The 27,981-nt window shown below is 44.5% G+C and overlaps 1 protein-coding gene across 1 annotated transcript in view; it reads left to right on the top strand.

Annotated features, from left to right (window-relative positions):
• Positions 1 to 27,981, top strand: part of tmprss7 (transmembrane serine protease 7) — an 87,199-nt gene that overhangs the window by 37,247 nt on the left and 21,971 nt on the right. The window contains exons 9-12 of the mRNA XM_041210878.1: positions 541 to 653; positions 11,643 to 11,749; positions 12,435 to 12,571; positions 22,038 to 22,145. Of these exons, the coding sequence (XP_041066812.1) occupies positions 541 to 653; positions 11,643 to 11,749; positions 12,435 to 12,571; positions 22,038 to 22,145 (465 nt within the window). The remainder of the gene's footprint in view (positions 1 to 540; positions 654 to 11,642; positions 11,750 to 12,434; positions 12,572 to 22,037; positions 22,146 to 27,981) is intronic.

Raw genomic sequence — 27,981 nt, 5'->3', positions numbered from 1 at the left:
TGCCAGATTTTATTTTGCATTGAATTGGAAAATATTGCCATGATTTTTAATTTCAAGCCAAGTAAATGCAACAATGAGACTGGGAAACAAATCTTCAAGAAGAGATTCAACTATAATTCTGTGAACTTCAGAGGAAAGTAGATCAGACTCTATGAAAAGTTGGCTGCTGATTCACTACCAGCCCATTTTGTACTGCTGGTGTAGACCAATTTCACCCCCTCATCCTTCCAATAAGTCAGTAAACTGAGACTCTGCCTGCCTGTTCAGGTGGACATAAAAGATCCATAGTACTAAGTGATAAAGGAAGTCTAGCTTGTCCCAGCCAACATTCTTCTGTCTGTCAACATCGCTTAAAAAAACAAATTAACAAACAGTTATGAAAAACCCAAAGTTGCTTCAGCAATTTTGGTCTGAAATCAAATTGCCTGGCCACCAAAATGAAACATTCCGTGGGAACTCAAATTAAATGTGGGAGGCAGATAATATTAAATAGGTAAAGCTTAAGCAAAACAATTGATTGTTTTATTTATGTTTGCTTAGAACTTGAAAGCACCATAATTTCAACAGATGGGACAAGATTGGAAGGAAATATCACCAGTCCATATTACCCAAGCTATTACCCTCTAAAATGTAGTCGTACCTGGACATTTAAGGTATTACATAGTTGACTTTATGTTTGAAAAATTTGCTATGTTTGCACAAGTTAACTTGTTGGACTGTCAATACATATAAATATTCTGCTTAATTTGGCGCACAGTATCATCGACTAGTCACATAATTGATTAGTATTCTTCTCCAACTTTGATTAATGAAGATAGTCAACCTGTAAAAGTATAGTACCACATTAAAGTAACTACATTTTGCACTTCTGTTCTTTTAACTGTAACAACAAATTTGAGATTGTCTTGCTATTAAAGGAAATACTTCAAGGGAAGTACAACATTCCCCCTTAGAACTCTGGTTAAATAGAAATCATACAAGGTGGTTGTGGAGAAAGCCATAATTTGCAGTATCATACCTTAAGAAGAAGATTGTATATGTGTAAAATTATTTCAAATGATTTTCTCTGATACTATGGAACCGAAATGGGCCCTAACTTGAGAGTAATAAAGCTATCCAGGTGCTAGGAATTATCCTATACAACTAAAGGAAATACTTTTGAAAATAACAACTTTTAATTTTAAGGGCAGAATTTTCCATGCCTGTTGGCATCGGGCATGTTTGGTGGCCTGAGTGGACATTATGGTGAGTAGGCTAAAAATCGGTTTCACGATATCATGAAGCCAGTTTGCCATCGTCCACTCCGCCTGTCAATGGCAGCTTGCGTTTCCCGCTGTTGGACATCGGGAACTTCATTGTAATACATCTGCATATCATTATAAGTCCATCCCACTCACACTGGATCATCTGAGCACAATCATGCTGACATGTTTCACAACTGTACATGAGTGACGTGCACCTGGTGAGCTGCACTTCGCTCGGGACTTTGAGCTTCGTTTGCCTACCTTACTTTGGGCAGCATGCGCTGTCATCAGTGCCTGGTTTCTCAGACAGCACCACATCACTTTTAGGGGGCCTCAAGGGCAGGTCTCTACCTACCAGACCAGCCATAAGGCGGTGGCTTTTCAACAGCTGCAGGGCTAGGGCTTGCTTGGGGAAAGGGGAGAAGTGACCTCAGGCAAGGGAAGAGGCTGCAGGGCAAACGCTGTAATGGGGAAGGGGGGTATCTCAGAGTGTGTGTGGGGACACCTGTTGATTCTGCAAGTGGCCTCAAGATAGTGAGGGCTGAGGAAGAAATCTCCAGAGGAGATGAGGCCAGATGGAGATGTGAGGGTGTGTGTGTGAGAGTGAATGATGATGTCCTTGAGCTGATAGTGAGTGAGATGCCAGTGAATGTGTGATGGGCCTGAGTGTGTGAGTTTAGAGTGATGGCAGCACGGATAAGATCATTCATCCTCTTTCTGGATGGCCAACCTCTTCTGTACAGCATTGGCACTAATTAACACTGCCACCGCATACCAAATCGGAGTAGTGAGATCGTTGGACCTCCTGCGGCCAGAGCGGGAGTAGAGGACATCATGCCGGGCATCCACGACGTCTAAAAGGCATTCCAAGGATATGTCACTGAATTGGGGGCTGTAGTCTTCTTGCCTTTCGGGGCCATGTGTTCCGTGCAGCAGTCCTGGACTGGAAGCACTGAGAGGTGTGCGTGCGGCTGCAATTTAAATATGGCATTCAATGTGAGGAAGTGGCGAGGTGACAGTGTGGGGGAAAATGAGAACCTGCTCACTATTGAAAGGGCATGTTTCCCAGGAATGTATGGTTAATGAGGAGGAATTGGGATGATACAGCATGAATAGCCACCATTGCGGCCAACAGGTGAAACATTCTTTTTCCCGTCTGCTACCACACTTAGTGCAAATCTGGGATGATTCCACCTTAGATTTTTAATTTCTCTTATATCTATACTACTTGTTCTTTTATCTTTCTCATTCACTATCCTCAATTTTCTAATAACAAGTTCAGTTTTGAATATTTCTAATGCAGTGTTCTTTATATATTCCGCATCAATTTTCTCTCTTAAAATTTTTATCAAAATTTAATTCTTTATTTTTAATTAATGATTTCCCAGATCCTATTATCCAAGAAGAGATTCACTAAGATGTTGGCTGGAACATGAGGAAGAACTTCTTATGCAGAGAGTAATGGGTGTCTGGAATTCACTGCCCAAGTTGGTGGTAGAGGCAGAAACTTTAAACTCTTTTAAAAAGTACCTGGATCTGCACCTAAAGTGCTGTAAGCTGCAGGGCTTTGGCTGGGTACAGGAAGGTGGGATTGGAAAGGGCACCTGGGTGTCCTCGGGCTGACATGGACAAGATGGGCCGAATGGCCTCCTTTGTGCTGTAACGTTTCTATGGTTCTATGGAACCTTCTCCTCACCAGCAGTGGGATTCGTGGCGGGCAGGAGTATAAGATTTGGCGTGAGTCAAAAAATCTGTTTCCTGATGTCAGGAAATTAATTCAGAATCCTGTTCTCCCGACTTTCATGGCAGATTAAAGTGAGTCGAGTTTCCTGCTGATCCACGTCGGGAACCAAAGCATGAAGGGGAGGGGTGGAAGGTACAAATGGGGAGAATGGAAGATATGAAGGGGGGGTGAATGGCAGGTATAAAGTGGAGGAGTGGAAGGTATGAGGGGAGATGGAAGGCATGAAGGGGTTATGAAAAGTACGAAGTTGGGGGGGTTAGTGGAGGGTTGGAAGGGGAGGTGGATGTACGAAAAAGGGGTAGAAGGTACGAAGTGGAGGTGGAATGTTGGAAATGGGGGGGAAAGTACAAAAGGGGTTTGGAAGGTATGAAGTGGAGGACAGACGGTACAAGGGGGTGGGTTGGTGTTTTAGAGCACAGGGTCTATGGATTCAACAGTGGACCCCTGGAGCGGGGGTAATGATGGTTAGAGGGAACAGTGACAGTCAAAGGGGGATGTACATTGGGAGGGTAAGGGTTTGTGTTTGGCAGGTGTAGGTGTCAGCAAGAGGGTCAAGGAGGGGAACAAGAAAGGTGGCATGGGTAATTGGGTGGGCACGGTCAGGGTGGGCGTGGTAATGGGTATGGGCTCCAAGGGGAGGAAAGGCTGGTGGAGCTGGATGCTGATAGGGTCCAGGGTAATGGAGGGAGGTGCAAGGGTGACAGAGGGGAGAGTAAAGGTCACATTGGGTGGGGCAATGGCTTCGGGGGAAAGTTGGTGGGTGATAGGGGGAGGGTAAAAGTTGGTGGAACGGGTTTGGTGGGAGACATGCACCATCTCTGGACCTGGGTCTCCAAGGCGGATATCACCCTTCCTATGGAGACTTCGATGCACCTGCATGGCGGAGCCACGACATCAGAAAGAAAGCAGATGGACTCCTCCATCTCTCACCCCAATCGGTCAACTGCCTGATGTTTCCCTACATCACTCTTTGCATCTCCAGCATGTGTCCTAGGGCCAATTGCAGAGGCTCGTGATCTGACTCGGACTTTGCAGCGGCCTGGTCCCCAGCAGTCCTCGGCTCTCACTGCCTCAGCCAACTGTGGACACGTGTCTGTGAAATGACTACCAGAGAGTGACCCCGAGCGTACTCTAGATCTATTACCCACTGATGTGTGTGTCTCTGTGCTGCTGAAGGGTGAAGGTGGATGTAGTGATGGTTCTGCAGGTGAGAAAGTGTCTTCTTCCTCCTCCAAGGTGATCTGTGGGCTGGGGCTTTTTTGTCTGGAGGATGCTGACTTTCCCCCCTTCCTGCTGGTGCATGGAATGAAGAAAAGAGAGAATGAGTGACTGCCTAAGCTGGTTAAAACATTCCACACATCATTCACAGCCATTGCCTGAATGTTGTCTCTGTATAATGGATGCTTCCTCACTGGGTTGTTGGGGGAGGCCAGCCTGGCCCTCAGTGCAGGCATGGTTTGCATCCTGCCCTGCCAGCTCTGCAGATTGCTGCTCAAATTGGGTGAGGTTCCACAGCTCTGGGATTCCACCTCCCATTTTCTCCTTTTCCTTCCTGTTGTGGGCTATCTTCTCCTGCATAAAGACAGATGGACTGAGTGTGAGCACTGTGGATGAAAGGGCAGGTCAGAGGCTGGTAATTCTGCAGCAAGTAACTCACCCCCTAACTCCCCAAAGCCATCTCCACCATCTACAAGGCACATGTCAGGAGTGTGATGAAATATTCCCTACTTGCCTGGATGAGTGCTGTTCCAACAACACTCAAGAAGCTCTACACCATCCAGAACAAAGCAGCCCGCTTGACTGGTACCCTACCCACCACCTACAACATTCACTCCCTCCGCCACTGACGCACAGTAGCAGCAGAGTGTATCATCTACAAGATGCACTACAGTAACTCACCAAGGCTCCTTTGACAGCACCTTCCAAACCTGCAACATCTGCCAGCTAGAAGGACAAGGGCAGCAGATACATGGGAACACCTCCAAGTTCTCCTCCAAGCCACTCACCATCCTGACTTGGAAGTGCATCACTGTCCCTTCACTGTTGCTGGGTCACAATCCAGAAACTCCCTCCCCAAAATCACTGTGGGTGTCCTTACACCACATGAACTGCGGTTTAAGAAGGCAGCTCACCACCACCTTCTCAAGGGCAATTCGGGATGGGCAATAAATGCTGGCCCAGCCAGTGACACACACGTCCCATGAAAGAATACAAAGGAACTGTGCTAATATCTCATCTGCTAACAGTGTGTGACATCCCTATGGACTCTAACCCTTAAACTTTTGAGAGTGTGAGTTTGCAGTGTGTTCAAGTTTGCCTTACGCTAGCAGAGTGGATGAGATCATTCATCCAATTCCTGCACTGCAGGGCAGTCCTCCTTTGAACCCCATGGGTGCTTACCATCCCGACGGCCTACTGTTAAACAGGAGGAGCCTCCTGCTCCCATCCCTCAGGAAGAGGACCTCCTGCCTTTCCACAACCACCTGGAGGAGAATCTCTAGGGAAGCATAGATGAACCATGGAGCCGGAGGCTGCTTCCTTCTCCTCGATATTCTTTCCCAGGCTCCATGGTCCTGGCCTGCAGTGAGTGAATGGCTATCTGGGTGCCGTTTAACTATGGTGCCCGGACATGACGGTGGGGTGGGCTACTTCCTGCCAACCCTGTCATGAGATTCAATGTGATCCTCGTGGCTGCGTAATTAATGAACTGGACAGAGCAAGGTTGCTTGTGCTCACCCATCCTGCTCTCCAGTGGAAGTCATTCTGAACTCTGCTCCCGCCACTGGACTTAGTCTCTGGAATGGAAAATTCTCCCCGTTGTTTGGTTATTGAGAGGTTTTATTTATGTGGACAGAGTCAAGAAGCTGAGACTTTGGTTTGAATTTTAAGGGGCGCTGTGGTCCCCACCCCACCAGCTAAAAAGTTGTGGTGAACTCACCAATGGCCCTGATGGCTGCCTCCCCCCTAGAAATTTAACATGGGAAGCATCGTTAATTGCTTGAGGCACAAGACTTCTGCCCCAATCTCAGTAAGAGGCCTCACCCTAGAGAGCTGCTGGCCAATTGGATGTCTGGCAGCTCCACTGGGAGTGCTGGTCACTGCTGGGACTTCAGGCAGTCCCACTACGTGAGGAGCCCAGGTAAATCTGGGGTCAGGGATTTCACCAATGCCTGCCAATGTGTCCCAACGACTGGGGATGGGATCTGCATTGATAAGCCTGGGCACAAGGGTTAAAAGGGGGATGTCCATGGGTGGGGAAGGGGTACCAACAAATGGGCCCAGGGGACCTGCAAAGGAGGACCCCTCCATCTTTGCCGGATAATAGCATGAACAACTGCTAGGCTTCTTATATTGCATGGGCCTCCCGTTGCCATGAGTAAAATACTGGCCCTTTAAGGCCCTCAATAGGCCAAAGAGTGGGCAAGAAGCCCAATGCCTCCCTTGCACTCCGCAGACAGATCGAGGCAGATGGGTAGGCAGCAGGAAGGCCACCCACTGGATTTTACGTGTCTCCCTGCCTTCACCCCTCCAGCAGAGGAGCGTGAAATCCAACTTTTTGGCACTAGAAAGAAAACGAAGAATAGATCTGATGCGGCTGCTCAAATTGTAAGAGGTTTGATAAATAGGGAGAAAGACTTGCATTTATATCGTACATTTCACAAACTCAGGACATCCCAAAGTGCTTTTCCGTCAATGAACTTTTGAAGTATAGTTACTGTGTGGGTAAAACCAGAAAAACCATTTTCTTGGTCATTGAAATGATAATTATAAGAGGGCATAAAGTTAAGATGATCATCATAAGAGTAAAGACAAATATAAGAAGTTTTTTTTACACACTTTGTTAGGACATGGAATACTCTATGTAAATTAATCGTGGAGACAGAATCCATAATGAGCCTGGAATGTGCGGTTGTAATGACAGCAATATTGTCTGTACGCAGCATCAGTACTGCATCAAACTGACAGAAACTTCTGGCATCCACACCTGGGGCAGGATTTTACATCCCTGCCCACCGCCGGGATCTCCTGGTCCCGCTGGACGTCAATGGACTTTTGGCTGGGCTGCCGAATCTCCCGTGGTGGGTCCCACCTTGACAGAGCTGGAAAATCCAGTCCTGGGCTGCTAAATGTGGAAATCTGGAAGCTGCTGTCAGTGATTCCCTGCTCGCTCCTCCACATACTGCATTGCTGCAGTCTGCACAGATGGAATCAACACAGAATCAGATATTTGCCAAGAACTCCAACTTTTTATTCACAATTAGCACTTCAAAAACCATTTAAAATATTGGCCCATAACTTCCGCACTCCAGGGTGTCATACCCTGGGAGTACCCCAAAGTTCGCCTGAGGGTGTCCCCCCATCACCCACCCTGCCACCTCCCCCCAATCACCCTCTGGAAGTCCACACATAAGGATTGCAAGGCAATTGTCCAAGAAGTTCAAACTTCCGTTGGGCAATTACCTTGCACTGGCAATCATCCAACACTCCAATTTAAATCAGTTGTCGGGTGGTTCCAACTGTCTATGGGAATAGTTACGCAGGAAAGGTTAGAAGAATTAAAACCACTTCTAACTCCTGGGTAACTACAGCACTGACACCACCCCCCCCACCAAACTGGACCCACCACCGACTACCACCCCACCCAAACCCCCACTGGACCCCTCAGACTCTCAGACTACCCTCCCAATTGCCATGGGACCTGCCACTGATACCCCTCCTGACCTCCACAGGAACTCCCCCAACTGCCCCCATCCAAATGCCTACACTGCCACCCGCCACAACTGCCACCTCAACCCAGTGACTACTGCCCATCCCTCACCTTCCCGACCTCCTGACAACCCCCCCCACCCATCTGACTGCCTTCCTGCCCTCCCTTCTGCTGCCCCATTTTCTGACTAGCCTCACCTGATCCCTCCCAACCAGCCCCCCTGACCATCCGACACCATTCCACCCCCAACGACCATAAAACCTCCCCCAACCATCTGACCCACACACCAACCACCATCTATCCTTCCGCCTCCCGATCATCCTTCCCCCATCCCGACCTGTCCTACTTTCCCCAAACATCCTACCCACCCTGACCATCCTACACCCCCAACAAACCTAATCCCCCCACCCGAAAATCCTGCCCATCCCACCTCCGCCCCCCCACCCCCGTCCTACCCATTCACCTTATACACTTACATGCTCTCTGGCTCCTCAAAGTGGCTGAACCTTTAAACTTACCTGCTCAATGGCAGCTCGTGCTGTAAAAAAAGGGGCGTGCCTTCCTTTCGCCCGACTCTCCTCCACTCGACTGAGAGCATCCCTGTATAGCTGCACTGCACTTTTCTCACCCAGGCCGAGTCGGAAGGTCGAATGATGAAGGTGCAGCTGCATTTTAGTGTAAATAGGAGCCAAGTGGCAATCCGACTATGATTACCTCTCCACGGAGGCTATGGCCCATTAAGCCTTATTGAATGAAGTGTAACAGGGTCTCTAACACCGTATTAACTCATATTTACAGCGGAAGAATCTCTTTGGCCCTGAATAGCAAAGTTTATAAATGTGGTATACCACTCCCCAGAATAAAATGTTGGGCCATAACTTCCAATAGTGGGAAAGTGTTGGCCCGCAGGAATTAGAAGAAATAAATACATACTTACCTGGTCTTGAAAATGACGCTGCCCCTTCCGTTTGCTGGAGCTGCTTGGGGCCTGCATCGGAAGGCTCCTCGCAAACCCCAGTGAAATGCAGCTCCGGCAGATTCAAGGCGGCCACGCCCCCTTTTGTACTGCATTAACTGTTGTAAAGCAGATAAGTTTAAAGAGCCAGGGAAATTGACAGGCCAGGTGGGAAGGTAAGTATCTAAAGAAAGCAGATAGGGGGTGGGGAGAGGGGGGTTCAGTTGGAGGTCCCACTGTGGGGGCGGTGGGGGTTTGGAAATCTGTGGAGGGTGGTGGGGAGGCAGTCGCAAGTCCATAAGGAGTTGAAATGGGGTTTGAAGGGGTCCAAGGGGAAGGCAGAAGGGGGAACGAGGTTGGCGGGGTTGTTGGAGGTCAGGGTGTTGGGGGATCAGAGGGCGGAGGAGTTGGGGGATCAAAGATCACGGGGTAGGGGATTGGAGGTCAGGAAGGTGGGAATTGAAGGTCGGGGTTGGGGATCAGATGTTGGGCGTTGGAGGAGTGGGGGTTGGGTGGGTTGGCGGGCTGGGGATTGGGTTTGTTGAGGGGTGGGGGAGCCCTTGGGGGAGGGGGGAATCAGGGGCTTTGGAGGAGTCCTGTGGGGTTGGTTTAGATCTTTACAATAGGTACCCAGAAGCTAGAAGAGGTTTTAATTCTAACTTTTTCTGGTTAACTATTGGCTTAACACTGATGGAAACGTTCGAAGTTTGCGATTTAAGCCACGTTTTTGGATGGTTCCCAGCACAGCACAACTGTCCAGAGGAAGTGCGCACTTCTGGGCAATTGCTGTGCTACCCCTTGCCTGGGAATTTCCCAGTGGGATTCCCCGGCGCATTTTGGGATATTCCCCCAAATCCGATGCTGGGGAGCTTGGACGTTACAGCCTATAAAATTCCATGGGCAGAATTTTGCCCTTGGCATGCGGGATTGGCAGGGGCAGTCAGGAAGCCAACCACCACCAATGAAGGCTCACCCAGTGTGATATGCGAACTGCAGCACTCAGCGCTGCCTGTGCAGGTGGGGGGGAGGAGGGTGAACAGGCCCAGCACGAACTTTGCGCATGCACGTGAGAGAGCACTGAATAATCTCCCTGAGGAACAAGAGCTGCCTCAGGGAGATGAAGAGATATTTAAAAAAATAACGAAGAGTAGGGAAATGTAATGAAACATGTCCCCTCATGTGACCCTGTCACATGAGCAAGGACATGTTTCCAATTAAAAAATAATTTGTTTGTATTTGCTTTTGAAAACCTCACCCTGCCCGTGGATGAGGGGTTTCCAAAAAAATGCAAAGGCCGCTTGGCCTTTTTGCCTGCCTGCCAACCATTGGTTGAGCAAGCTGTAAAAAATTAACGTCAATTGATAACTTAATGGCCTTAATGGGCCTTTTAATTGCCGGCAGACGCGCTGCTGGCTCCGGCATGTGCCCGCCAACCAAACTATCTTGCGACTGCGCGTTGATGTCAGCACGCTCGCACGTGTGCATCATTTCACACACCGTCGGGTCAGGCGCGTGCCCACCAGCCGAGTTAAAAATCCTGGCCCATGATTTCTAAAATAAAAAATATTTTAATTAATTTTTTCAACATTCATCTGTGGTTATTCAGCTTCTGCCTTAATCCCATTTAGCTCTTTCAGACAAATGGCACTGACATAAAGGGCCAAATGATTTTTTTCTCTGCTGTGAAATTCTGTGATCCAATTTGGCAATGGAATCCAGATGATAAGACTGGATCCTTATCAACTGAAAGCCAACTCCAAAGGAAAATGTTTTCTCAGACTCTGAAAATTGGCAAAGTTATTTACTAAACGTGACCATACTGCATCTCTCCTGAGGGGCAATGCTGTTGCAAAGGTGGATCCTCCACTGATTTATTTGTTTGGACAGTAGTTTCAGAAAAGTTGCCACAGGAATTTTTTTTTCAAAGCTTTAATTCACCTTATATCTGACTTGAAGAATAAACTGAAAAATCAAGATTTCTGTGAGGGCATGTGGAGGCTAGAAACACCATAAGGGTCACTTTCCTCACCACTTATGACACACTTACAGAAATAACATGGGAATCTTTCTTGGTGAGAAAACGCATGGGGCTGAATTTTCCCCCCCGTTGGCGGGGGATGTTGAAGTGCGGCTGTGTGTGGGCGCGCTTCCGATCGGCGCCCCCCCGATCAGAGGCACAGTGCCATTTTACTTGGGTGGCCCAATTAACGCCCACCCAGCATGATGTCCGTAGGGAAGCTCTGTGCGCTCCCTGTGCAGGTGGGGGGGAATACCTAAAATCGAGAGTGCGCCCTTACAATTCCCCTCATGTGACAATGTCACATGAGTTGGGACATGTTCATAATTTCCAAAAAAACTTGATTAAAATTTTTAAACCCCTACATGAGGTCCACTAATTACTTTAATTGATCTGTCAATGGCCTCAATTGGCCTGAAAATTTAAATGGGGCGTGGTAATGTCGGGAGTTTTGCCCGACATCACCGCACATCATTTTACACGCTGGCGAATGGGCCCCGCTCCCGCTCGCCGACGGTAAAACCCAGTCTCATGGAATTAATTTCTGCTTGATTTTTGCTTTAAGCCATTTTTTCCCCATTTCTTTGTGTTTCTGGAGCCCTCCCATGTTATGCAAGGTACACTTGAGTTCAATGAGCTGCAGTGGGGTATCCAGACAGATCTGACTGTCATTGCAGTTAATGTAACATCTGGAAAAAAGTACAGCCATGTTTTGGCTGGATCATTAAATGGATTATTCACCTCACTGAGAAAGGACTCTCCCAGCGTGAAAGTGGTTGGAGGCTGGTTGAAGGAAAATATTCCAGCAAAAGCTTGATAACAAATGGTGCATATACATTTCTATGACGCACCATGTCCTGAACTTATAGTTGGAGGTTCAAAATGAAAATAGTGGATAAGACAAATATAAATTAAAAAGGAGCTCTAGTATCCCAGAAGTTACTTTGATGAACATTGTGTTGTGTGTTTATTAGACATCCCGGCCTTCTTTTGGACTAGCATTGAAATTTCATAACTACACTGTGAAGGAAAAGGGACTTGAAAGATGTGATCACGGCTGGTGGAAAATAAATGAAAAAATGTAAGGATTAGAATTTTTATTGTTTCTTGTATTGCATCTTTGTAAAAAAGTTATCATTTAGTGTACTTTATTTTGGTCTTTTCCATTGCCATTTATTATGCAGTGATAACTCATCAGCAAAAAGCTTTAGATGTTATAAGAAATATGTTATGAAACCACTTGATAGCAGGACATTTGTAGACCCATTGGTGATGATATAAGTGTCCTGAATTTGGGAGGAGAGATTGCAGTGGTCCTGAAGAAACTTCTGGAAAAACAACCACAGGTCGAATCAGAATGAGCCAAAATCGTTCAGAAGCATTCACATTGTGATGGTAGCGGGGGCAACGATTAGAACATAAACAAGGCTTATTTTTATGGGCCTTTTATTTGTTGAATAAAAAAAGCTTTGCCTGTTTCAAAATCAAAAATAGTGTACTTTGATGTGGATGAAGTCATTTTCTTCAGGTTATCTGAACTAGCCCAAATTATTTAGGTTCTCTCAGTTAAGGTGGCAGCAGACCCTCTTGTTCACAAAAATCCGATCAAGGTACTGAATAAATATTTATTATTTTGAGGAGAAGATGATACTTTGTTAATCAAAACATGTTTTTCTCAGTCTGAGATCCAGCTCCAATATTCATCAGAATATTGAAAAATATCGGTCTGTTCAACATTGTAATTGTATGATATTCTTTTCATTTAGGTACTGCGGTTATCAAATAGGTCACCAGACAGTGTTCCACATAGCTAATTTCCTGGTCAATATCATGTTCCAGTGCAGTGGAAAACAATCAGACAAGGCATTTCTAGCAGAGTACAGCACTTACAACATCAGCCAACGTAAGGATCTTTGTATTCATTATTTTAAATACGTTTGTGCACTTCTTGCAACTGTAGAATTACTGAATGGTTGCTCACTGTATCTGACTGAGCAAAGCTAAGAATGTCAGAAACTGCAAACATGGTAGCATGGTAGAATAAGAATTAGGCTCCTATTTAACGCAATGGCCATGCATTAGGTTGGGGCACTGTGTCGCTTGAGTTTTTCTATGACTTTTGCAAGTTATTTTTACCAGTTTCTACTTAGATTTCCAAATGGGATGTCTCTTGTTACTGGTGTGGAGAGAAAATTGAAATGGGATTTTGTTAGCCTTGTATCCTACTGACCAATTACAGAATGACATTATAATGGGGTGTATAATTATCTGTTGTACCATCTTGGCTACTGTGAAAGAAAGAGGGAAGCCAGAAATGGAAATGAAATGGACATATTAATTGCAGAGATGCCAACATTGAAAGTGTAGACATTTTATGTCTTGGGTAAATAAGTTTGTTGGCCAACCGAACTCTAACTGCACGCTTTCCTATGTTCTCATCAGTTGCTGCTTGCAATCAATAATGGGGAGATTCCAATGTAAGTATAAACAGTGATGGTTCATTGAGACATAGGCCAGAGCGCCAGATCATACTTGCTCACTCAGAAACCTCTAGAACTAGACTTACAGTTCCCAGTTGTCCTTGCTGTACAGTGATTTGTCAATGCTGTCACATGATCAGTACATGTGCATTCTCTTAAAGGTACAGGGTACCTCACTTTACCATATCCTTCCCCCTTTACTTAAAAGTATAGCTAACAAACTTAAAACACATTAACTATTTGCACATTAATTATTAACAAGTCAATTCTCTCAGGAGGCCTTCTTTGATGGGTTGAGCGTCGTTGCCCAACAACCTCGCCTGGTGTCTCTGAGACCTCCTTTTCAGGGGCTAGCTGCCCACTAGGTCCCTGAGTGGGCACTGGCAGGTTGGACTCTCTGACTCCCTTGGGCTCCACAGGCCCCACTGACACTTCTGAATCACATGATCTTCCCTCTACCTGCGGAGCTGACTCACAGATAGGTGATGACTGCATTTCGCCTTGTGGAACTGGCATTCTTTGGCAGAGATGATCCAAGCGTTGTTGAATTACTCGGCCATTTACCATTATACTATAGGAGGAGGCATCCAGTTACAGTGCTGAACTCATCCAGCAACCAATTTCGCCAAAGTTCATCGCCAAAGTTCTTTGTGAGGACTGCATCTCCTACTGTAAAAGTTCTTTCACGCCCATGTCTGGCTTAATGTGTCAGCATGTGCGATTTGAGTACCTGATCGATGAACAAAAGTGTATTCATAGGCAGCTAATATGAGCACCCATCTCTTTATGTGAACATATGCAATGGAGGGTATCGACTTGTCTTTGCCAAATAATCCCAGCAGGTATTTCTCGGGGCAGGTGCCTCACGAACGGCCTAGACTTTCTCTTCCAAAGGGTGCAGGCCCTGCACATCAACCTTGTGGCCCAAGTAAGTTACCTCTCTGGCTTGAAACAGGCATTTTTCCTTCTTTAAGCATACCCCCACTTGGGCGAATCTTTTGAGAACCTCCTCCAGATTTGCTAAGTGCTCCTCATCGGTTAGTCCAGTGACCAAAACGTCATCCAAGTAAATGACAACATGGGGTAAACATTGAAGCAGGTTTTCCATAGCCCTCTGAAAAATAGTGCATGCAGAGGACTCCCCAAAGAGCCTTCTTGTATATTAATAAAATCCACGATGCTTATTAATGGGGACAAATGCTCTAGTGTCCTTTTTCAACTCGAACTGCTGGTAGGCATGACTCATATCTAATAATGAATATGTGGTGCCTCTTGCCAACTTTAAATATAACTCCTCAATCTTAGTATTGGGTGTCTATCCAGTCTGGCCACTTTACTTACAGTTCGTTTGTAGTCACCGCACAACTGTATGCTTTGATCCGGCTTTAGTACAGGTATGACAGTTGCTGCCCACTCAGAAAATTACACTGGTTGTAGGATGCTCAATTTTTCCAATCTGTCTAGTTCGGTTTCAACTTTGTCCCGTAGAACATAAGGGACTGGTCTGGCTCTTATGAATCTGGGGTTTGTGTTTGGGTCCACATGGATCCTGGGCTGTAGCCCTGGAATCCTTCCTAATGCGTTGTTGAAAACAGAAGCATCCTTTTGCAACAATTCCAATCAGCCTTTCGTTGTAATTTGAAAAATTTTGGCCAATTTCAATTTAATCTTTTTGAGCCAGTTGCAGCCTATTAAGCTGGGGCTTCAGCTGTCTCTAACAAGGGCAACCTTTCAGATTGATCTCGACACATTGCCAAGACTTGACATAACCCTTTTAGTCTTATTTCTTTACCCGTGTATGTCTTCAGCTTTGTGTCTGAAACTTCTAACTTCAAAGGCTGGGGTCCTTTATTCAGGTATCTAAATGTACACTCTCCAATCACAGACATCGACACACCCGTATCAACTTCCATCTTAATGGGCTGTCCGTTGATCATTATGGCTACTTGTATTGGCTCAGTTCTACCCACTTTGAGGTTATATAATGAATGGATGTCTGATTCTATTTCTTTTGGCTCTTCCATGAGGCATATTTCACAATTTTTCCTTCTGCCTTTATAGTGTTGTTTTAGCCTTTCTCTGCAGTGCCACCTTATGTGGCCATAGCAGTGGCAGAAAAAACATTCAACTTGTTTGAGTTGTCGTTCGGTCACTGGAGGCCTGGATGTATTTCTCTTGTTCATTTGGTGGGTTTTCACTGCAGTACCATTGTTTTTCTCTGGTCTGCAGCTAGAGACCGTTTCCTGCCTTTCTGTGGAGTCCCACATTTTTGCAGCTTTTGGCCGGATTGTCCTGCTTGGCCAAATGGATGGCGCCATTTTGTGTATCTTTTATAACTTCGGAATTTCTAACAGCACTCTCAATCGTGGTAGCTAATTCTAATGCCTCATGGAAGTCTAGACTGGGTTTGGATAGCAAACAACTTTGGATAATATCATATCCAATCCCACATATCAGCCGGTCTCTCAATGGATGATCCGAATTCACAATGCTCATTTAATGTCTTTAAAATGGCCACATAGTCAGCTGTTGTCTCCTCTGGAAGCCTATTCCTTGAATTGAACTTGAAGTACTGCATCGTAGCTGAGGGCTCTGGTCTCAGGTGGGTCTGTGCAATTTTTACTAACTCATTGAAAGTCTTTGAGTCTGGGGCACTAGGTGATGTAGTTCTGTGGATTAGCCCATACATTTTGCTCCTGAAGGAGGACAAAAGAATCGCCCTCTTCTCCTCCTACCCCACAATGTCGTTTGCAGTAAAAGAGAATGCTAGGAGGTCGACATACTGAGACCAGTCATCTGAAATGGGGTTGAATGGATCGACACGCCCGATCTGCAGCATCATGATGACTGCAAGGGGACTGCACTTCCGATAGGCTTTCCAGGTAATGACGAATTTAGGTGTTTGGCTTACGGTGGAATCGCTGTCTCTCTGGGGTCTCTTATAATTTTCTGTCCATAGCCAATTTTCATGTATTTACCCTTTTAAATATATTGCTGCTTTAAGAGCAGTCACTGATTTTTTAACTCTGTCTCTGCAGCTATCGGATTTTCTCCACTGGGTTTTACACTCTTTTTGAGCTTTGGTGGGATCCCTGTGATCGTGATTCTGCAGGGTTTTAAAAAAATTTTGAACTGCAGCACTGTTTTCTGCTCCGATTGCTGGCTATCACCTATTTTACAAGTTAATAGAGAGGCTTTTTCCAATGCTTTGCTCACCCATTTTGTGGATTCCCACTCAGGGGTCTTACAATGTTTTTGTCCTCATTGCCATTTTTATGTCTTGGGTAAGTGAGTTCATTGGCCAACCGATCTCTAACTGCACGCCATCCTATGTACTCATCAATTGCTGCTTACAATCAATAACAGGGAGAGACTGATGTAAGAATAGACAGTGCTGGCTTATTGAGAAATAGGGCAGAGCACCAGATCATACATACTCACTCAGAAACCTCCAGAGCTAGACTTACAGTTCCCAGTTGCTCTTGCTGTACAGTGATTCCGTCAGTGCTGTCACATGATCAATACACTTGCATATCTTAAAGGGACAGGGTACCTTACTTTATCTCAAGAAAATATTAAGAATTATATGCCTATAAAATTTTTTGCGTAAGGACAGTGGTCAAGGGATTTCACAAGAGGCAACATGTAATGTTAAAATAAGGGACTCTGCAACAGTGTGGTCCAAAAAAACTCTGCATATTTTGCATTTTTGGTTATTGGTCATAGAAGTCTGACACAATGGCCAGGACAATCTTCTGTTGAAACACCAGGGGTTAGTGAAAAAGAATTGCTCCAAGATTAGCAGAAAGATGGTTGAAAGCTGCTAAGATCCAAGACTGTAAAAGATCATGGGCAGAATTTTGCAGTTCTCTGCCTGCAGGTTTGCAGGTGAGAGGAGGCATGGATCCGTATAATTCCATGGGTGTCCTACCCACTCACCTCAACCTCGCAGTGATTTTACAGGGAGTGCAGGTGAGGCTTACAGTGGCCTGCCTGCCCTTGCTACAATTGTTGCCAATTAATGGTCACTTAAAAGCCAGTTCCCATCTGGCCACATTTTTAGATTGGCGGAAGGAGGTCAGGGACGAGGGGTGGGGTGGGAAAAACAGCATGTTAGTCTGCTCAGGTCTCCGGTGGGAAGGGGTTGTGCCTTCCTCACAGATTCTGCCCACCCCCCAACCCCAACTCAAGGTGTGCCCCTGGTTTTTGCAACGCAGTTCCCACCCCTCCAACACCCCTATCCCCTCCGGGCCTCCTCTGCTGGCCCCGCCAAGGGTCCCCCATACTTACTTGCATTCTTTGCACCCGGCACTTTGGTCTCTGGGACTCGGTGCAGTTCCAGCAGTGGCACTCACTCCTGGTGGTGCTGGTGGGGGCTAGAGAGCATCAAGCCATTCAGATTCGAGCTCCACAGAGCGTTAACTGGTCATGGAGCAGCCATTATGAGCAGGGGGGGTGGTCCAGTGCATTCCCCGCCAACTTCTTCCAACCACACCATCTGAAAAATTCTGCCTCATGTAGAGAAGAGGTAGGAGAGGGATTGGGTAGAGTGTTAAATTCTTCAATATATTAAACATGGCCACTGAGACGTCTATAGGTTGTAGGATTGGTAATTTGCTTTCAAGAAATGGGTCAGTAATTTTACTATGATACTGAGGCTGCATTCTCAGGTTTTAGCAGCTATTTGAATTTAATGGCTATGAGCTAGATTTACAAGAGCTCGGGAAACCTGGCAATTAAAGGGAGATAAACAATGTCAGATCCAGCAGGTAAGTTCTTTTTCCAGCACTTCTTGTGGGCCTAATTAATACCAAACTGGCAGGTTACCCACCCAGTTATGCCAAAAACAGACAGCCTACCCACTTTCACAGTGGTGTTTTCTGGAGGCCACCTGAAGTCTATTTAAAGGTGAATGCACCTCATCAACTTAGAATCATAGAACTGTTACAGCACACAAGGAGCCATTTGGCTGGTCATGTCCATGCCAGTAGAAGCAATTCAGCAAACTTCCTTTTCCCTGTAACCCTGCAAATTCCTTCTCCTCAAATAATTATTAAATTCTGTTTTGAACGCCATGATGCAATCTGCCTAGACATTCCCTCAGCCAGTGTATTCCAAATCCTAACCAACTAACTAAGTCTGTGTAAAATAGTTTTTCATCATCTCACCTTTGCTTCTTTTGCCATTCACTTTAAATCATTGTCCTTTGATTAATGACCCTTCTACCAATGGGAACAGTTTATTCCTCTATATTCTGACCTCATGATTTTAATATCTCTATCAAATCTCCTTTCAACCTTCTCTTCTCTAAGTAGAACAACTCCACTTCTCCAATCTATCTTTGTAACCGAAGTCCCTCAACCCTGGAACCATTTTTGTAAATTTTTCTGCACCCGGTCTAATATTTTACCTCGTTCCTAACATATGTGTGCAGAATTGGACACAATACTTCAGTTGAGGCTGAATTCGTATTTATAGAGGTTCACCATAACTTTCTTGCTTTTGTACTCAATGCCTTACTAACCATCTTCTCATACTGCCCTGTACATACACTCCCAAGTCCCTCTGTTCCTGCATCTCCTTTAGAATTGAATCCTTTATTTTATATGGCCTTTTTTCATTCTTTCTACACAAATGTATCACTTTACATTTCTCTGGCTTAAATTTCATCAGCCATGTGTCTGCCCATTCTCCCAACCTATGTCCTCTTGAAGTCTGGCATTATCCTTGTCACAGTTCATAATACCTCCAAGTTTTGTGTCATTCATAAACTTTGAAATTGTGCCCTGCACACCAAAGTCTAGGTCTTTAGTATAGTTCAGGAAATACAGTGGTCCTCATACTGACACCTGGGGACCCCCATTGTATACCTTCTTCCAGTCCAAAAAACAACAGTTCACCACTCCTCTCTGTCTCCTGCCACTTGGACAACTTTGTATTCATGCTGTTACATCTCTCTTATTCCATGGGCTTCAACTTTGCTGACAAGCCTGTTAGGTGGCATATTGTCCAATGCTTTTTGGAAATTGATGTATACACCATCAACCACATTACCCTTATCTTCCCTCTCTGTTGCTTCATCAAAAAACTCAATCAAGTTAGTTAAACATAATTTTCCCTTAACAAATCCAGACTGGTATTTCTTAACTAACCCACATTTGTCCAGGAGACTTCTTCCTGCAGCAGGGCACCATGTCAAGACAAGCAGTGAGGGCTTCCAGAGTGGAGTATTGCTGGTGAATTCACACCCACTTTTGACATCATGAACTGAAGATATGCCATCTGAACCATCAGCTCAGTAACTTTTGAGATTTTTTCAACAGTTTTTAATTTTCAAACAGATATTACGCTTCTCAAAACTTTTAAAAACTGAAAAGTATTAGAAGTTTTATGGAGATTTGTCCCTTGGATATTAACGTGACCTGGCAACCTCACCACTGCTGGCTTCTCTCGCCAACACATCCCTGGCTCCCTTCTCAACCCCTGCCTCCCCCAGCACCCCTCGAAACCCCTGCTACTTTCCATGTCCACACCCCTGACTTCTCTACCCCTATCCCTGGCAGCCCTGGCTCCTCCCATTCTTCTCCCAGGCTCACCCCAGCTCCTGTCCCATCCCCCATGTTGGCTCCACTGGCTTCTCCCCAACTCCCTGAGCCCCTGATTCCCTCAGCTCTTCAATTCTACCAATGTCAGAAACTGCACTTGATAGAGGGGAATTCCCCTCCATCAAATGCTGCTTTTGGCATCAGTAGGATTGAGGGGTTGGAGTGGCAGAAGGGGAGCAGGGGGTCAGATCAGAGTCAATGCAGTGGGATATGTGGAACCGGAGTTGAGGAACCAGGAGTGTGGGGTGGGAGGAGCCATGAGTGCCACAGGAAATTATGAAAAACATTTTAATTCCAATTAACAACCATCTGTTTATTTTGTGGATGTGAACATAAGAATTTGAAGAACTGACTCATTGAGTTATACCTGTGATTATTAGCCCTAACATTTTGCATGGAGGAATTCATGGAAGTTGAGAGCAAAGTTTTCGAATTAGTGGTCCCTGCCTTTTAGAAAGCCCATTCAGGTACACTGCAATATTTGGATTTCAGCAGAAGCGAGCTTGCCAGAAGTTGTGGTGCCATTTTGTCCCTCAATAATGGCAAACTTTTCAGCACTCACCACTATTGAGGAAGGAAAATCCAGGGCATTGTGCCTTTGTGATTGATTATGAAGAAGGTGAAGCAGGGAAAGGAATTGCTTAGACTGCTGTGGGAGCTGGGGAAAGGGCTGTTGGCAAATGTTATGTAGACAGATGAAGAAATGAAGAGTTTACTCATACTTGTGGTTCTTCTCAATTCATTAAAGCATTTCCTACATTGAATCCCGATCCATGGCAATGAGATAAAGGGGTCTGCATTTGGTGAAGCAAGCAGCGCAAGTGAGCAGAAGCAGGCTATGGTGGCAAGGACAGCTCAGCAGTTGGCTCATTGGAATGATATGCCATCTCCCAGCTCTGCTCAGGGGGCACATATTTATTTTAAATTGATGTGGTGCCAACAGGACCACTATTGTGCTGCAGACTGGGAGATGTAGGAAATATCCCCTGTTCCATTATGGAACAAGCTTGAGGTATATTTAAGAGTGGTGGTGACTCTCACACCCACTGGCAAGCACTAGCCATCTGGAGGGTGGAGAGAAGAGTTGCATACCTGGTGAATTGTAGCCTCCTTGTATGCTGCCCCTCAAACAAATCCTGAAAACATGCTCCATCTATAAAACCTTTGGGGCTGGTGGAGTCTTCTATGAGCTGTCTCCCTCATAGGCCTAACTGAGGGTCCTCTGGGTGTTCAGCATGCTCCTGCTGCTGCTGGTTCTGGTCTTTTTCCTCGATCCAGACCACAGCAGCAAGAATGACACACATCATAAGCTCAGTGCTTATTCAGGGTAAGTAATGCAAAAAAAAACCATCAGAAATGAGCAGCCTCTATGCTCAAATATCCTTAAAAATCCAAAAAAGCACAATAGCATTTGGTTCTCTATGATCTGAAAGCCACTTTAATTATTGCTTCCAGTAGCATTCTGAAACCAAACCCACTAGCCTTTACAAAACAGATTTGGTGCTGAGTAGAGCTTCTACTATTTAATGAAAATATTACATTAGGGTCTTAAGTACATCAAATGCACCTCATTTGTATATATTAATTTGCCCCCGGCAGGAGTCTAGGCCGCTAAAATAAAAAGTGCATGTAGCTAATATGGTGGTGATTGGGAATTGAGTGGGAATACGGCAGTAATTATTCCAAGGATATTTTAATAATATGCCTGCTGCATCGCTGAGGGGGGAAACTGGGGGTGGGGGAAGTGGTTAAAAACCCCCCTTTGAAATCTCCGTATTAAAAGCAATATGGCTGGCATGTCTGTAATTGATAGCTTATTTGTGTTTTTGAGACTGAGTGATACACTTATATCTTTCTTCTCCAGAGAAAAACTCAAGAACCGCCTTTCCGTCACTGTTGAAGGAAAATACGTGGTTTTTAGCACTATTATACTTTATCGTTCATATGTGAACAGAATAAAGGAACTAGTAAACTGAAAGAAATGATTACAACAGAACTTTCTGTTTACTACTGCGAAAAACTAGGAAATGCCTTAGGCACGGTTCATAAGATGAAAGGTATGACGCTTGCTCCTGGTCCAAATACCGCAATGAATTACATGCAGTTTCTGTCTTGAACAAGTTTGTTCAGTTGGACACATACAAAATCTGACTTCGATGTTAAATTACTTTAGATGTATGGTGGAGTTGTTCTTTTAATGACTTTGTTTCTTCGATTTACTTTCTCCAGGACAATGTTAACATTGTGCAGATTAAATGAGCTCAATTCTCATTTTTTTTTAAAGCTTGTCCTAATGGATATTATGTCTGCTCTACTGGTTTGTGCATCCGACAGTCTCAACGTTGCGATGGATCAGATGACTGCTTTGATGAAAGTGATGAAGTATTTTGTTGTAGGTACCTCCAAAGAATATTTTGCCTTAAAGATGCACTGGCTTCATGATAAGGTAGTTAGAGGGCTTTAAGGGGGTGGGGGGAAACCTAATGGATAGAAAATTGCGCAGGCTGCAAATTACACATGCTGAATACTGTGCACGAATTTCTGCCACACACTGCTGTCATGCAAAGCTGTCCACTGCAAGCTCTAAACTATAAAACTTACTCCAGTATGCCATTTTCTCATGAAGAAATAAAATATACGTGTTGGGAAAGGTTTTGCTGCCAAAATAATAGTGAGGCTAATGGTGCTTGCTGTTATTTGTGCAGAAATAATACAGCAACTTCAGGCGAGGTACAGATGCGCATTTAAATGCCAATACCCGAAGGTTGCTGACCTGGTTGTACCATTCAACTATTAGTTTCGTGAAAATAGAATTTTACTGTCTGCTTCACCATTGAAATGCTCATGAAGATGCTGTAAATGCAAGGTAGTTATAAACTAAACTCACCAGAAGAAATAAGTCTTGTCATTTCAAGCTTAGCTACACTTTCAAAAATGAGATAAATGTTAATTATTGTTAATCAACCTTTCTGGCATTGAAAATTAATTATTACAAGTGTGGAGCATCATTCCCTCGGATTTTAATTATTGGAGATTTAAAAATGTATCTTTATAAATTATATTTCCTTTCTATCAGTTTTTTCTTTCCTCTCTTATCCAATCTTTCACTCTCTTTATTTCTCTTTCTACACTTGACAATATTGAATTTACCCACTCTAATTTACATTTCCTTCTCCATCGTTGTGCTGTTCATTTCATAATCTTTCAATGTGATTGCTTAAAGGAGATACAATTTCTTGCTCTGTTCTCTCAGATGCCATTTACCTCATTGTGAGGTTGTCAGCTTGTACTTCTGGCAACTTCGCAAAAAATTTAAAATCAAAATGTCCAGGGGCAAGATTAACTAATGGCAGATGCCATTAGTTGCCCTTCTACATCATAATCTGAACCAATGTTAGGCTCTCATCTTGTCAATTGGAATGAGGTGAATGGGTGCAAGTTCTTTAAATGACACATCCAGTTGAACCTATGCCATGGAAAATTACACCAAAATTTATATTCGCACAAACAAATCCTTTGTATCCATTCCTATACTAAGACATTGATGCACTAGACAGCTTTTAATACAGTCAAAATCAGGAGAATAACTATAATGAATAAGTAAGGACACTGAGCTAGAAATCCATCTGGTGCTGTTGAAATGCCAGGTTATCCCCATCACCTATGCCTTGAACCACTTTAAGCTACTGCTGCTGCTCCTGGTATTCTCTATCCTGGGTCTCTTTGCTATGTTCTACTAGCAGGCTCAGAATAGGACCAAATTAAACAGCAATAATACAAAAAATCAGGTAGCGTCTATAAAACGCATGCAACTCTGATGAAAAGGAATATTGAGCCATAGCAGCAATAGTAACATTGTCTCAACAGCAAACACTTCCCCCTTTGTTCTGTAAAAATCTGTCTTCAAAGAAGATGTTCTTAAATGTCAAGCTTCAGAAGTGACCTCTGAAAATATAATGCTCCCTCCTGTGCTGAAAATGTAGCAAAAAGTTTGAAGATAATGAGAGCAACAAGAGAAAAGCTTTCTTTCAGGCTGTGAGTGGTTTTCCTTTTTTGTTTTTTTTGTTTTCAAATAGCCATATGAGTTCTGACAAGTAAGCTCAATACAGCTTTTCTTTGTTTAAATGTCATGTTTGGCAGCAACACAAGAATAAACATTGGTTATGATATTACAGAGATCTTTTTGAGTATTGACCTGGAAACCTCTCCTCCAATCCATGTTTAAAATGAAATAGTGAAGTTTTGAGGAAATTGTTTAAAGTTCACTTCTAGATGTAGTGAGATAAAGATAGGTCATAACACTCTTCAAATTTTTAGTATGTGCACAATAAATGTTAGGATTCCAGTCCTAACCTTTTATTTTTTTCAATTTTGTGATATAGAAATAAGGGGCTGGAGTGTAGAGTTACAAATAACATTATTAACATTTTCTGGGATTTTTAAAATACCTATTGAGGGTCCAAATGGTGACCCCAGTGTAGTTACTATGGCTCAATGGTTTAATGCGGTTTGACCCCTTCTATAATGTTTACATATAAAGGCTTTGAATGTCAGGCTGTGCTCTCAATAAAATATGCTAAGTGTCGCAAGATTGACACTACATGCTGTTTCCCAATACCAACTTATCTGGAAAAAAACTGAAGTGCACTGAGTAAATTCATTGAATGATGTACTGAGCTACACAGAGTAGAAGTTCCTAGATTGTATCCTTAATTTAGGCTGAGTTATCTGAGCAAGAGAACCATTTAAAGGGCTGCAAGATGAAATGGAGCCACCCTTTGATTTCTGTATTTTATGGAGTGGAGAATTGAGCTTGTTAGCCAACGGAACCCCAACTGCACACCTTCCTATGTTCTCATCAATTGCTGCTTGCAGTCAATAATGGGGAGAGACTGATGTAAGCATAAACAGTGATGATTTATTGAGACATAGGGCAGAGCACCAGATCATAGGTGCGCACTCAGAAACCTCCAGAACTAGGCTTACAGTTCCCAGTTGCCCATGCTGTGCAATGATTCGTCAGTGCTGCTACATGATCAGTGCACTTACATCCTCTTAAAGGGACAGGGTACCTCACTTTATCACATCCCCCTTTCTACTTAAAAGTCCAGATTTAGACACTAACTATTTGCACAATATCTATTTACAGGTCAAGTCTCTCAGGAGGCCTTCTTTGACAGGTTGAGCATCGTAGCCCAACAACCTCGGCTGGTGTTTCCGAGACCTCCTTTTCAGGGGACAGTTGCCCACTAGGTCCCTCAGTGGATGATTTCATCATTTTCTGGGTGCATACATGTTCACTCCTGCTGTCCCTCTCCTCCAACCTGAAACAGATAGAGGGCAACAAGCACAAAGCAATACAGCAATGAACTAAATGCTGTGTGAGGAGAAAGAGGAAAATGAAAAAAAAAAATTTGTTTTTCTTTCCAAGGACTGTCAATAATTTCTCTTTTTCTTCCTGCGTGTCCTTTTCTTGGTTGCGCTATCCTGTATCTCTGTCTCCTCTTTAACTTTGTTGTTATCTGGACTAGACTCAGGCGCGGGCTGAACGTGAATGAGTTCAGTATTGGGTTTTCTGACAGGTCTTTGAAAATTAAGGGCCCTCTAGCTTTAAAACCTCAGGGCTTTTACACAGTTGCTGCTTCAGCTCTTCCAATTCTTTCCTATTCTCATTAATAGTTTCCTGGAGCATCGCATATTGTTGCCCTTCTCAACTAATTCATTCCTTAACTCAGCCAGAGACAGGCTTAACTCTTCCTTTTCTTCTTCATGGGAAAAATTGCCCCCCGTTGGGGGGTATGTGTGGGAGCGGGCGCACATCCGATTGCCACCCCCGATTGGGGATGCACGCTGCCATTTTACGTGGGCGGGCCAATTAAGGCCCGCCCACTGTGATGTCCGCCAGGAAGCGCTATTCACTCCCTGTGCGGACGATGGGGGAGGGGGTTCCCTCAGCCAGGAGTGCGCTCTTTTGCGCATGCACGTGAAAGAGCGCGCTGATCTCCCTGAGGCTAAGTGCTGCCTCAGGAAGATCAGCTCCAAATTAAAATTTGCAATTCAAATGATAGAAAAATTTCCCTGACATGTCCCCTCATGTGACACTGTCACATGAGTTGGGACATGTCCATCCATAACTTTAACTAAAACCTTTATTAAAAATTTAAATGCCCTCATGAAACCTCATCCTGCCCGTGGATGAGGTTTCATGCTTTTTCTGAAGCCCGCCAGGGCTCCCGGCCTGCCCGCCAACTTTAAGGTTGGCAGGGCAGATCCATTAATGATTTTAATTAGTTTCTCAAAGGCCTCAATAGGCCATTGATAGGTCAGTGGGTGCGCAGATGACTCGGCTGTGCCCCCACCAACCTGAAAATGGAAATGCTGTGGGGTGACGTCGGGAGTTCTACCCAATGTCACCCCGCATCATTTTACGTGTCGGCGAGTAGGGCCTGCCCCTGCTCGCCAACCAGAAGGTCCTGCCATATATTTTTCAGGGCACAAATGGGCACACGAAAGCCCTTTAATAGATTTTTCATTTCATTTCAAAGGATGTTGACTTCAGCTTGAACTCTGCCCTGGTGTAACACCTCTATGGGCTTCTCCCATTGGGTCTTTGCATACTCATTTTTTCTTGCAGCAACACTTTCTGGTTTTTAATTGGGCACTTGGTGGGCCCTCAAGATTTATCTCTCTCAGCCAGTTCCTTCCGAGGAGTCTCAGTCCGCTGCCTGACATTGCAAATAGGGGTAATTTTGCAGACTGTTCCTCATACTGCACCTTGACTTGACATACTCCTTTCACATTTATTTCTTTGCCCATGTATGTCCTCAGCTTTGTGTCCAAAACTTCTAGCTTCAAAGTATGGGCTCCTTTACTCATCACGGACATCGATGCTCCCGTATCAACTTCCATCTTAATGGGTTGTCCATTAACTGAAATGACTACTTGTATTGGCTCAGTTCTACCCACTTTGAGGTTATATAATGAATGGATGTCTGATTCTATTTCTTCTGGCTCTTCCACGAGGCATATTTCACAATTTGTCCTTCTGCCTTTATAATGTTCTTTTAGCCTTTCTCTGCAGTGCTGCCTGTTCTGGCCATAGTGATGGCAGAAAAAACACTCAACTGTTTGAGTAGTTGTTCGCTCACTGGAGGCCTGCATGTATTTCTCCCATTTCATTTTGTGGGTTTTCACTGCAGTATCATTGTTTTTCAATGGTCTGGAGCTAGAGGCCATTTCCCATCTTTCCATGGAGTCCAAGGTTTTTGTGGCTTTTGTCTCACTCGACCAGATAGACGGCGCCATTTTGTTTATCTTTTATAACTTTGAAATATCTAACAGCACTCTCTAGCTAATTCTAATGGCTTATTGAAGTCTAAACTAGATTCGGCTAGCAAACGCCACCAAATTTGCAATGCTCATGTAATGCCTTTAAAACGGCCACATAGTCAGCTATTTCTCCTCAGAAGCCTGTTCCTTGAATTGAACTTGAAGCGCTGCATAGTAACTGAGGGCTTTTGTCTCAGGTGGCTCTGTACAATTTTTATTAACTCATCGAAAGTCTTCGAGTCTGGGACACTAGGTGACGTAAGGCTGTGGATCAGCCCAGACATTTTGCTCCTGCATGAGGACAAAAGGATCGCCCTCTTCCTCTCCTCCCCCACGATGTTGTTAGCAGTAAAAATAAACACTAGGCTTTGACATACTTAGACCAGTCATCTGCAATGGGGTTGAATGGATTGACACACCCAAACTGCGGCATCGTGAATGACTCCAAGGAGACTGCACTTCTGATAGGCTTTCCAGGTAATGATGAATTTAGGTGTTTGGCTTACCGCAGAGTCACCCTCTCCCTGGAGTCTCTTATAATTTTCTGTCCATAGCCATTTTTCATGTATTTACCAGTTTAAATGCATTTCCGCTTTAAGAACAGTCACTTTTCTTTTTAGCTCTGTCTCTGCAGCTGTTGGCTTTTCTCAACTGGGTTTCGTGCTATTTTCAATTTTGGCAGGATCCCCGCGATTGCGATTTTGCAGAGTTTTAAAAAAATTTTAAACTGCAGCACTGCTTTCTGCTCTGATTGACAGCTGTCGCCTATTTTACAAGTTAAGTACAGATACTCTTTCCAATGCATTGCTCAGCTATTTTGTGGATTCTCACTCAGGGGTCTTGCAATGCTTTTATCTTCAACCTGTCCTGCAATCAAGACATTAATTGCTTTCCTACTG

This window comes from Carcharodon carcharias, chromosome 18 (genome assembly GCF_017639515.1).
Source record: "Carcharodon carcharias isolate sCarCar2 chromosome 18, sCarCar2.pri, whole genome shotgun sequence".
Classification (NCBI taxonomy): Eukaryota; Metazoa; Chordata; class Chondrichthyes; order Lamniformes; family Lamnidae; genus Carcharodon; species Carcharodon carcharias.
This window is presented reverse-complemented; position numbering and strand designations above follow the sequence as displayed.